This window comes from Cygnus atratus, chromosome 2 (genome assembly GCF_013377495.2).
Source record: "Cygnus atratus isolate AKBS03 ecotype Queensland, Australia chromosome 2, CAtr_DNAZoo_HiC_assembly, whole genome shotgun sequence".
Classification (NCBI taxonomy): Eukaryota; Metazoa; Chordata; class Aves; order Anseriformes; family Anatidae; genus Cygnus; species Cygnus atratus.
Window position 1 is genome coordinate 61,987,953 of NC_066363.1, and position 13,312 is coordinate 62,001,264.

The window sequence follows — 13,312 nt, forward strand, 5'->3', positions numbered from 1 at the left end:
CCAGCTCCACCTATAATATCACAGAAATAAGTTAATAGATCTCATTTTGCAGAATGCCCAGCAGTCTTTATTTATTTAAAAATTATCATCAGTTTCCCTGAAATGCAGAGTTTCATAAAGACCTACTGAATTAATAGAGAGCTGATGAGGTCTCAGTACACAAAAGACTTTACACTTTACAAAGAAGTCTGACATATCTAGTTGTGCATTTGCATGTGTATGCTACTGATTAGGATATCAACCTTTAATGCATCCTACATATATATATATATGAGCAACTCTAGTAATAAAGAAAAACTTCAGCTAAGCGGTATTATAATTACTTGCAGGGCTTAAGGAATTAGGGTTATTTTTATTATTTATAATTAAGATAACCTTGCAAGGTCAATAGATAAGCTATGAAAATTAAATGGTGCCAGAACTAAGTACTATAGGACTAAACGTATTTTCATATTGAGTCAAATGATGAATGCCAAGAGTAAATCAAAAACACAATGATGTTCTAAAGTACTGGGAGGTGGAAGAGACAACCTCCAGAGGTCCCCTTAAGTCTACATTATTTGATGGTTCTCTATCAATGGCAGTGACAATGACCACCATATATAAGGCCCTTACTTTGACAGTCAGCTTTGAGAGAGCACTGATGCTTCCTCAAATAGAGATCTCCTTAGTGTGTCCTAGTAGCACTAAAGCACAAGATTAACCCCAGCAGAGCTTCCTCACATGGTAAAGCTACAGGATCTGATCCCGAGTAAGTGCACAACCTAAAGGCTACTTAGAATGAGACTTGCAAGGCTAGAAAATTACCAGAATTTTGAAATAATCCAAAAGAAACAGTGGATTGTTTTCACCTAAAGAGGTATCAGTATGAGTAAGCATGAAGATGTTCATCAACTAAAGTTGGGAGGATAAAAAAATACAGTTTTCCACTTATTTTGTGTGTAACAACATTTGTGCATGCATGGTTTCTCTCCTTGTGCTCCACACTAACACATATATTTTTTATTTTTTTTTAAAAAAAAGGACATGTTCACATTCACATTTTCTCTCCCAGAGAGTATTAACTAAATACTAGAGAAAACTGGAACTGAGAAGCACAGACACAGAGGATAAAGAAAAGGAAAGTGAGGGAAAGAAATGGACAACACCTTTGCTTATGAGTTTGCTGTGCAATTGTCTGAAGAAGAAACAACAAAATGTTTATGAAAATTAGTGAGGACAATGTTCCAGCCATGTGGTTAGCATCACAAGCTTTTATAATTAGGGTGCAATCTTTCTTTCTTCCTTTCTTCCTTTCTTTCTTCCTTTCTTTTTAAGAAATCACATTAGTGTTTTGCAAGGCCTTTTACAATGCTTCTTGCAGTGTCACAGCTGTATTTCAAAGGCATTTTGAGAACATTTCCTTTTCTGTTCTGTAATTCATGTATAACATTAACAGGTAAGTTAAAGAGAAAAAAATACATCCATTTTGTCCATGGATGGATAAAATATCAGGACTCTTTTTATTCATTTTTTTTTCTAAAATGAGTTCACTTTATGAGAACCATTTGCATCTTAATGGAAAATTTAATTGTACAATTAACCAGCAACATGCATTTAAGCCAAAATAGCAACACACGCAATTCCATGTTACTGTCTGAGTACAAACACATTACTGTGGATTGTAACAGCAAAATAAATACATAAAATAAAATAAAAAACATGCCTCATAAACTAATGCACAGATTACTTGTTTGAGAAATTCTGAGAAGATAAATAGAACTTCACAGAGTCCTTATAAGTGTTAAACTGACTGCACTGGCTGAACTTCACCCAAGCAGATGAACCTAATCTAGGAAGGGATTGCTAAAGGCTACTTGAATGGTTCATTTCTTTTAATCTCCCAGTGAGCTGAAGGTGCTAAGTATCTCCCAGAAAACATGGGCACACCACAGCTGGGTATCTTCATGTAAACTGGGAGCCTCACCAGACAAATAGAACATGACATAGGTCTCAGGTGCTCCAGAAAAAGCAGAAGCAACTCAGGACCTGGAAGGTCATGAGAGTTTCAGCTTCCCATTTAGTTCTCCCTCTTGCTGACTACCTCTCTAGTTACTATTTAATAAACTGTCTACTCTACACTTACCCAAGGTGAACAAGATGGAAGAGTGACAGATGACCTGAGTTCTGATTAAATATCCTACTTCTTCAGTATTGCTGTGATTAATCTACATCACAGTTCAGTGGTTCAGATGCAATTACTAGGTTGGGACTAATGAAATTAGGGTTGTCTAGACAGCTGTGAAACTTCCAAGTTTATGAGGAAAATCATATCAACATATTATTGTTACAAAAGCATTTCAGCCAACTCAGTTAACAGAATGATCAATACAGAAGTCAGTATCTGGCATTTCCAATTACATTTTTAGTACCACAGATTTTACTTTGACTCTTTCTTCTCAAATTTTCTTGCACATATTTCTTCCCAACAGATTTGCACTCAGTGGAAAGTGTTTCTTTACACTGCAAGTTACAGAGGACAGCAGCATTTCTCCTGTGTAGTCAAGTGCTGTTCACTACCACTTATGCATCATTATGTGATTATATGAATACCATTCCCCAAAGAGAAAGAGAGGAAGAAGATGCAAAAGCAAACAAAAGATCATTTCACCGGAGCTGCCAGTAACACTCCAGAGCCTGGTGACAAAAGAACAGCAGAGATTGTTTTGAAATAAATATAATGAAGGAAAAAGAAGGAAATCCCGCAACAGATGAATGTGGGAATTGAAGGCAGAGACCTGAGCCAAATCATCGGTTTATGTGTATTTCTGGAATTACCAACTCAGAGAGATGCTACCTCAAACCAGCCCTTCAATGCATCGCCACTGCCTTTTCCTGGACACTACACTTCTGCATCAGATGGCAACACATGCCATTTCCCTATTTAGTGCTATACCTTAACCACACAGCAGCTGGGAAATCCAAGTCAGAAGCTCCCTCCATAGCCAGCAAGTTTGCCCTAGGTGCATGCAAAGCACAGCTGCCAGGCGCAGCAGCTCCCTCGCTGCGGTACCCAGCCCTCTGGCCAGCAGTCAGTGCCAGCTGAGCCAGGATGTTACGAGTAGCTGCTCTGCAATTGCTGCGTGCAGGTTCCTGGAGTGGCTCCTTGCCCCGCAGAGCTGACACCAGCTGTTTCACAAGGGAGGTCCGCAGAGCCTGTCTGCTCAGCAGCCAGGCAGGTGACTGCACAGGACACAAAACGCAAACCAAACATGGGGAAAGTGAAAAAGAGAAAGTCTGAAATCACATGGGGCACAGGGCTTAACCCTGTAATGGTACATTTAAAAAGATTGCCATTTCTGATGTATTTAATTCTCTGCATGTTGCTGATCAAGCTGTTCGGTTTGTAGGAGCTTGTGACACACTTCACCTCTCTTCGGAGGCTTGCAGCAACTCTCCTGTATAGAAGAGATGCTGAACGCTAACCTCCCTGATGCTGTGGTTATATACACAGAAAACACACCCAAATAAGATATGGTGCTCAGGACAATGCAGGCAGTGCTGGACACACATACACAGAGCAATCCTTCATTCTGCAAACCATTTCAGGCACAGAACAAATCCTCTTGCACCAAGTCAACACCTCTGGCCACAGACTTTTTCATAATTAACATGGTAACATCAAGGAAAATGTGGGGAAAAAAGTAGAGCTGCATGCAGAATTAGTGTCAGCTCCACATTTAGGGAAACAACTGGAAACATATCTACCTTCTCTCTGTTCTGCATCTCACACCATGCAATACCTGCCTGCACGGTTCAGCATAGATATCTCCAAATCAGCATTTTCCAGTGACCTGTCACAGCTCAAACACACCTCATCAGTGACTCAGGCCACCACACTTCAGTCTCCTGTGGCTGTGACACACAAGCACATGCACACTGTCCCACCAGTGCTGCATTGGGGTGGTCATCTTCAGCACAAGGGGATAGCAAGTCTGCCAGCTTCCTCCATCATCACACAAAATAAAAAGGCACGTTCAGCAGAGCCACAGTGTTTAGTCTTTAGGAAGCACTCTGCAGGAGTCTCAAATCCTGTTAAAGTCAACACGAACTAAAGATGCTCAGCACGCCTTGAGATTAAGCCACCAATTAATACTCCAGACGCAGGGGAGGGGGAGTCAGGTCAGTACCAAAAAAACTGCACTGCAAAGAGTGTGGTCTGAAGCAACCAAGCAAAAGGGCTCCAAAGAAAGAAAAATGAACCTGTCAAAGAACCCCATTAGTCCTCCCTCCTGCAAGGAGGCAGTAAGATAACTAGATCAGGTAGCTGTAATAGGGCCCGTTAATCAACAGGATCCCTGTTTCCCTTCAGTCTCCTTCAAAGCCACAGATCGTTAGCAGCACTACAAGCCAACAATCCATTTTTTATTACAGCATGAGTAAGTGATAAGAGTTAGAACTAGCAGATCGTGCAGAAGGAACAGAGTGACATTTATTAGGGTTTGACCTTCAAGGACAAATATTTTTGTCCTTACTCAGGGAGAACCACTGCTAACGTCAAAGGGGAGGACTATCACTAGCGCCAGAGGGAATTTGGAGCAGCAGTGCAGGATGGACCTTCAAGTAGGGCAACAATCAGTAGAATGGCATTTCCCTGGGAACAAAACCAATCTGGTAACAGGAAAACCCTCCTTCAAACCCCCTAACAAAACAAAACAAAAAAAAAAAAAAAGAGAGAGAGAGAGAGATGACTCACAAATACCTTCCAGTCCTCTGCGATATAGTCTTACCTTTGTGATGTTTTCTTGTATTTTCTCCTGCAGGAAAAGAACAAAATACAACTCAGATAAGAAAGCTCCACTGCTGAGGATGAGAAAAGGAGAGGGTCAGAAATCAGGCACAATTAAGTGATGTCACTTTTGCCTTGAGACTGCCCCAAAACTGATGCAGCTATCTCCTTCTGCTAACCTCGGTGGCTGTTGTCATTAACTCCTGTAGAAAGAGGAATGTGTTTGCCTGTGTGCATCGTGCCCTTTTCTTGTAAGACAGGGTCACAACAGCTGGAAAAGAAGGAGTTACTACTCTAAATGACTTGGGGTTCATCCAACCACATTGCCTGCAGTCAGTCAGAGCAAAGCCCCAGTGGTTTTAAAGCAGCCTTGCTCTGTAAAGAAAATTCAAACCCTAGCAAGTTCTCTACTCTGCCAAATCCCAGAAGCCACACCAGAGTTCAGTGCTTGTACCTCGGGACCTAACAGATATGAGCCCAGGACTAGGAATGGCAAGAGCATTGAACATACTGACAGCACCTCTTCACCTGCCCAGCCCAAGGATCCAGCCCTTCCACCAAACCAATTATTGCAAAGGCTGCAAACCCCTTCTCTTCTTAGCATGGTGGATTTTGTCCTCTACAGCAGGCAATGGCACAAGCTGTCAACACTCAAAGGAAAGCCCTGCTGCATGATTGCCTGTGTGGCTATACACAGGCATATCTGCACTGTACTTTAACTGTGAGCTTGTTATCCTGCAAGAGACACGTTCAATAGCTTTGCATGGTGCCGGGCAAAACAGGGCATTGATCCTACTTGAGTTCAGCCTTGCTTCTGTATTTTAAAGCAAAGCTAATGAGCTCTACACTTAAAAAGCAGTGATGGGAACACAGTGTGAACCATCATGAGGAGTGCAAGATCAACATCCTGTTGTTCAGCCAGACACTTACAGGTGGTCCCCACCTTTTGAGTGTGTAGGTAATGTTGTTATAACTGCTTTACTGCTGTGAGCATCAAGCTCTGCTTTTTCATCTCTGATAATACTGGAAACAGAAAACTGTGGCTAAGTCAGATAGGCCCAGAATACCCTAACAAGGGGTATTCTTTGTTAAAAAAAAATGGGGAAAAAGAAAAAAAAAAGGAATGTAGTGCTATTTTATACCTAATAAGATTCATGAATAGGGTATCCTGGCTGTCAAATATTTCATTTGATATTACCTTTAGAAAAGGTACTCAAGCGTGGTCTTACTTCTGTATTCTGACCGTGCCATAGAAGTCCTAGATATTTACTTTAGAAAAATTTTAAAATATTTCATTTACACTTTACTGTGTGAAGAATTACCTATTTAAATTCTGAACAGATGCAGAAGAGTAAAAGAACATTCACAGAAGTATTGAGAGTCTAGCTTACTGGCATTCATGATGATAATATATAAAGGCAGAAGCCCACTTGGACCCATCTGATTCTAAGGGAATTTCTATTTTAATTACAGAATGAAGAAGAATAGAAATTTAATTTTGCAGAGTTGGAAGTTTGTATTCTAACAAACATAGAACTTCACTAAATTTGCTTGCAAAATGAAAATGCTGAAAAAAACTCCTGCTTGCTTGGCCATTTTAGTGCAGGTTGATCACGTTGTATTCTTCCCAAGAAATCTTCTTTTATTTTCCGATATATAAATTTTACATTTTAAAATTTCAAATTGTTATTTACCAGTCACTTCTTTCCCCTGAAAGTGTTCTATGTTGTGTTGCAGTACTGTCAGAACTACTTTTCCCTTTATCAGTCAGTGACTTTGTAAAGTGTTTCTCTTTCAGCCAACCTTCACATTCCAGCAAAAATACCTTTCATAAACTCCTGATTAGCCAAAAGTTTCTTGTATACTTTAAAGAGGTGACCCAGCCCTAGGGTGCTGTTTGCATTTGAGTAATAACATCATTTATCGGTTACACCTTTAACACTCCTTATTTTCAAGAAGATTTTTACTCCATTAGAAAACTGGACAATACCATAGATGACAGTACTAGGAAAAGGGCATTTGTGTAGCCATAGGAGGTATAAGAAACATAAATACATTTTTTTATTATTGCTTATTGTTTCCACACCTGCAGTCCAATTACAGTTAAGGTCTATGTGTAGTGAGTTAGTGACTGAGTTTACAGGCACTGAATTTGCACGTTACAGTTGAAGACAATATAACTACAGGAACTGTTGAATACAGATTCAGCATCCCTACTGCATACACTTGCTTTAAAAAGAATGTCCCTAGCAGCTGCATCCATACTACTGCTGACATCTAGCAAAAAAAATTACTGTATTCCTGAACTTCCAGAATTCCCCCACCACCAAAAAAATAAATAAAATAAATATGACAATGCCATCTACCAACATTATAAAAAGATGATGTTGGCACTATAAAAATGTTTTCAAACATGGCCTTCAAATTGCTTTTGAAAAAGTAGACAGTGTCAATGTCTACCTGCTTTAAGCTTGCAAGCCACCGCTTGCAACTACCTCCCATTAAATACAATCATTGCAAACAACGAAATTAGAAGGTGCCTCTTATAATACCACAGCCAATGGATAACTGCAATCAGCCACTATATATGAATTAATAGGAGCAAACTGGAGGGAGGGGGTTATTTGGTTTGATGTTTCCTTGCTTTTTTGTAAAAAAATGCGGGACAATCTATCCTAGCCTATCTCTCCAAGAGAATACTATACTAGGAGGACCTGGCTGCTCAAAATTGTCTTTATCAGAGGCTTTGGGATAAACCTGGAAATGCGCATCTTCCAGTCAAACTCAAGGGACGGGTGATTTTCTGATAACAAAACCAAACTGACACAGAGGAAGAATGATGATGAATTAAAGGAGGCAGTGTTACAGCTTCCTGCACCTGTGGGCTGTCCAGTGCTCATGCCTGCAATAAGGCTTAGAAAAATTACCAAATCTGTTTAGGTTCAGTTTCTTTCCCGCTATGCACGTGCCACGCTAGAAGAACAACCACATCCATTAAATCATGTTTTCTGTTGTGGAATGTATTACTCTCAGATCTACATTAAGCTTGTATATTAAAAATAATAATAAAAAGGTAGATTTTTTTCTCATTCTGAAGAGAATTAACAGGTGACTCACACTTTGTAGGGCCTGTATTGCTAGTGTAAACTAGAAATAACTACTCTGAACTTCAGGTAAATACACCTGCACAAGTGTAGTATGAAGTCAGAACTGATTTAGTACAAGCAGGCTACTGGAGCCTAATGAAAATAAACGCAGTAGGAGTTTTAAAAACACATATTTCGTAACAAGCAAAATCTAAAAAAAAAAGTGGTAGATAGGACAAAACTTCTGCCTGAAATGAGATGGTGTCAACATGAGAATTGAGCCCACTATTTCAGTATCTGCTTTTCTAGAGAGGAATAAGTCTTTCATATCATCAGAAAATAATAATAATATGATGGTCAGACATAAAATTAGGACTCAGGCCTAGGACCACACCTTGAATGGTATTTAAGCAGCAACAGGATGTAGATAGCTAAAGCTACATAAGCACTCAACTCCCATTGAAATAAACAGACATGCAAAATTTGTGTGCTTTCATCCCTGCCAACTTCTCTTAGTCTAAGTATCCTTTTCCCAAAATTATGTTTCTATTTCTGTCATTTAATGCTGGTGTACCTTTAAGCAAACCACTTTCTTCCTATGTTTCCCCTTCAGACACTGTTTCTGGTAGTTTCTTAGACCTTTAGGGTTGCAGTTTTTATAAATGGTTTTGTAGATAAATTCATAACAATGGGACAAAACTGGAGCCCAAGTAATGAGACTTCTAAGTTGTTCCAGAAATCCCTCACACTTCTTGAGCATCTAGAAGCCCAGAGATGAAGAGAATTTTATAGAAACACACAATAACAGCATTTGAATCTCATAACGACCTCCTCAGACCTTATTTTGCTGAGACGTGAGTTAACAGACTGAGTAGGTATGGAGAGGAGTACAGGTGGAGGGGATGGTGGAATTAAACAGCTCTGCCAACTGTTCTGTTTTTGCCCCATAATCATACAACTCAGAATATCAACTAGATAGATGAATTGCTCTTTCACTCCTACACAGCCTCTGAAGAATTACCTAAATCACTTAAATTTTTTTACTCATAACAGCAGCTTGGTTAAAACGGTGTTATTCCATATTTGTTCCACAGGGTTTTTGGTATTAATTGCATCCCCTCAGCACATGAAGTAAAACTGTGGGTACTACAGAAATAATAGAAGGATTTTTGCCTAGCTTCATCCCTGAAAATCTACACTGAAAATTAAAAGTTAATGAGCATTATGCTCTGCTCACACACAGGTGCTAGGAAGTAATGGGTCGTATCTGCCCTTGGCTCATCAGCATCTCCACATGCTCATAACTGCCAGTGCAGTGATCAGCGTTAGGCCACCAGCTGATGAACTTGCTGTTAACAACTGGAGGTACACACAGGTGAGTACTGGTGACAACTTTTAGTGAATTAATGCTTCGCAGCTAAGTGGCCATCAGCATACCCTTAGCCTGCTGAGATGGTCAAAGAACTTAATTTTCTGGCTGAGGCTCATAATTTGCCATCCACAGTGGCCTAAAGTAACATGCTTTGTTTTGCTTGGGCATTGCAAAAGATTTGGAAGGGAACCCAGTGGTTCAAAGGAGTTTAGAAAGCCAGATATATCTTTTGAAATCCTTGAAATTCATTGGCCTTTGCTCTCCCATTTGTACCTCCAGCTGACAATGCACAAGGCTGGATCTAATGCAGCATCTGGTTTTATGCTGTATCCATGTTCCTTTGGGAAAAAGAGGGCAATGACTGATTAGGGAACCAGGAGACTAGCTAGAGTGAATCCGCTACAGCAATTTAAGACATTGCTCCCAGACGTCTGTGCATAGTGCCTGCCACAGGTCAGCATCCTCACAGCATAACCAGCAGACATAAGCACATCCCTGGGCATCAGCTGCCTCAGCGCAAAGTTCAGCATTTTGGCTTACACTGCCAGCGATGGTGGCTTTAAGCAAAGATGCTGGGTTTTGTACTGCCACAGCTGAGGCACGCTCTTTACTGCTTGCTCTGCAGCAAAAGCAGAGGCAAAACTGCCAGGGGCATTAACTCCTTCAACTGATGCAGCAAGCCTCGCTGGAGCTTGGCTTTCGTACCCTTATTTTTGTCACTGACATCAGTAAGCATAATTGGAGCTACATGCAGAGAAACATAACTCTTGTCTGAAGAAGAATGTTTTCCAAAAGATACTTCTTCAGGACAACCACAGTTGTTAAAGAAAGCAGTTGCCATGAGCAAGTATTTAAAACGAGTTATTCTTAGACTGGAGGGGAAAGAGGGACTTTTCCTCTTTTATATTTAGAAGCTTTATAATTAGCATGTTTAAGATATGAGTGGGAGCTTAATCATCCATTGACAAAAGAACTCAACTACATCTGTCCTTTAGTATTGGAGCTCCATCACACCCGTAGCCTAGGCAAGCCAGGGCTATTCATCTCTGTTTCCCTGCCAGGTTCCTCTGACCAGCTCATTCAGAAGCACACAGAGACAAAGCCACTTCACCACACTGAAACACCCACCTTGTCACATACAAATTTTGACAGGCTTTCTTTCCTGCCAGAGTGGGGCTTCTGATGTTAAAATAGGTGTTAAGATAACCCTTCTGAAAGTCTGTTTTGTAGTTTAGCAAACCAGCAATGAGATAAGCAATACAATTTGGCAAAACAAAAACAAGTCTCTGCAAGTCAAATCTAGAAGATGAATCCTGCTCTTATATTAGCCACCAGTGAATCTGCAGCCATACTGGCTGATATCCCTCCCATGTTTACTTTAGCAGCCATAATTCATATTTACTGCTTTTCTCAACAGATCCTTCCAATTCATTGGTCCAGAACCTCCAAGATTTCCCCTCAAAGCCTGGGCAGCAGGACAAAGAGTATTTCCCAGATCCCAAGCCCTGGTGCTTTCCCTGGCCATACCACAGCAGCATATTAACTTGTAACAGAGGGAAGCAACATCTCCCAGTGCATCCCTGCCAAGAAGCAGAGGTGGGGAGCCCAAATAAAGCTAGTTTTTCCAACTGATGGGATTGCTTAAATTGAAAATCTTCTCTCCCAGAGGCTTGATATTCTGAATCATGCAGTGCATCACCAATTAATCGTCATCATCACAGGATTAGTGATGCATTTACGTTATGTTACCAAAGCCTATATTAATAACCATGTTTAAATCAATTCACACACACAAAAATAATAATAATAATAAAAATCTCACAGCACAGACTAAGGACTGGCATCTGTCAAAGCTCAGGATCCCAGGGGAGCCCTGACCAGAACCCAGGAATATATTGAGATTGCCAGACTTTGAAGGGTATGATGCCATCAACTGCTACTGGGTTTTTAATTCCATAACTGAAACAGGATGACCTGCTTTGTTTCTTTATTCACCCTCCATTCAATAGCAAATATAATTTATTGTTTCTTCCACATGGGCTGGTTAGCAAAATACTGTGCTAAGTTAAAAACAATACGATCACAGAGACTAATAACAACAGAGGAGAAGAAATGGTAAGAAGTGGGTGAGGAAAGAAGAAAAGATTTCTCCTAGTACTTAAAATGTGATGGAGGTTTTATACGGGATTTTAAAAAACAAGAAGAGTCATTTTAAATCAGACCCTGACCTACATGGGGACATAGTAAAATGAGAGGACGAGGCAGTCATTTTTCTCATTTTAAGAAGATTATAAGAGTCTGCATGCTCTGAAGCACAGGTATGTGCCTTGCAACCACACAAAGACAAGAAACATTCACAACATGAAATAGGTATGATGATTTCAGAAGAAACAGAAACAAGATAGTGGAGAGTGACAACAGATCTACAACCAAAAAATGGGGAGGAAAAGCATCACATCTTAGAAATAAGAGGAAACAAAGTGTAAATTTAGCTTGGGCTCAACTTGCAATTGGTTTCTCAAACTAAATAATGTATGTAAATAATTTAAGGTCAACAAATATCCTCGTGCTTTTGCACAAGGAAGATGCTATTTTGATATGTAGCCAATCTGACTGACCGTAAGCTTTCACCAGTTTAGCTACCCAGTTTTCTAAACAACTGGGCAAACAAGTATTTCAAGAAACTTAGAGCCTCATCTCCAAAGTGGATGGCAATTGTTAGGCCATACCAGAATTGACTGACTTCTCATCTTGCCTCTGATTTTCTGTAACCTTTTGCCATGACAAGGCTCTGTTCTGCAGTTAAACAACCAGTTTCCCACTTAGTCATTTGGGTTGAATGTGTTTATTGAGTCTGTGTGAAGTGTAACTGGAGAGGCAATGTTTCTAAATTCTCCTCATAGAAAAGCCTTGGTGGCAGCACAAGCTGTGAGGGGTTTCTTCTGCAGTGCAGCTCAAGGTAGCTGCAATCCCTTCTCTAGCAGCTTAGTAAAGAGTGGACAGAGCCTGAAGGCATTACAGATGGTATTTATGTATATGGTCTCAGCAAATTGACATTAATGACAAATACATGCTATTGTATATGCTCTTAGGAGAGCTGATGACCTTAAATTGCATTCAGGCCCAAATCCCTTGTCTCACCACTGAAGTGCCAGGCACCAACTCACTAGCAAAGTAGGGGTTCAAGTGTGAGGAGGGTGAAGGAAGAAAGAGGGAAAGGAGAGATGGTAAGAAGGAGGTCCCTCTCAAGATCTGTTCCTACAGATGAGGAGGATCCAACTGACTTTACCTGCTTAGCACCACAAACTCGACCCAGGTCTTGATCTCATCTCCCAAGGTTAGTGTAAATGCAGCCACCTATTCACCACCCTCAAGAGCAGGAGTGCTGGGTAGGACCCCATACAGCTATAACAATTTTATTCAGACAAGGGCTAGTGAGAGCTGTATTAGTTAAACGTATTTTATTTTCCACTGCCATAAAGATGATCCATGATCAATTGTCAGGATTTTAGTTAGCTTCATTTTAACAAAGGGCAATCATGGCTTGCTCAAACTTTGATAAACAGCACCGGCTGTCTGAAGAGGCAAGTTACCTGCTGTGCATCCCTCCATGACATAGTACATATACCAAATGAGGAGAAAATGAAGCGAAGAAAAAGTTTACTCATCTATGTGGTCTGCATTGAATAGTGCATATGTAGGAAGGCTCAAAGGTTTCAAGCAAGACAGTCTGGGGCACAAGGATCTGTGGGAAACAGTGGGAACCCTGTGGAGACGGCTGAGCGCTCCAGCTTGGTCACAAAATGAGGTATCCATAAGATCAAAACAGAAAGACTAACTCAAATTCAGTTCTGGAACTATCTTGTACCAGGCAATAGACTGGACTGGTATTTTCATGTGTTGGCATCTTGACTACCAAAAAAGTCAGCAAAAATTGTTCTAAAGATTTCTAAAAATACAGTTTAATTCATGTAGATTTTGTACAGAACCAGTAAAATTACTGAAATCTTGAAGCTTCTCCTCTATTTTTACTCAGTTTTCCATCACACTTCCTACAAAACCAACCAAACAAACAAAACAAAAGGA

At 40.3% G+C, this 13,312-nt stretch overlaps 1 protein-coding gene across 3 annotated transcripts in view; it reads right to left on the minus strand.

Moving 5' to 3' along the window:
- PDE1C (phosphodiesterase 1C) overlaps positions 1-13,312 on the minus strand; it is a 306,631-nt gene that overhangs the window by 175,633 nt on the left and 117,686 nt on the right. Inside the window, exon 4 of one of the 3 annotated variants that reach the window (XM_050708647.1) lies at positions 4,770-4,796. The exons of the other annotated variants lie outside the window; for them this stretch is intronic. Within the exon in view, the coding sequence (XP_050564604.1) occupies positions 4,770-4,796 (27 nt within the window). The remainder of the gene's footprint in view (positions 1-4,769; positions 4,797-13,312) is intronic. 3 annotated transcript variants of the gene reach the window in all.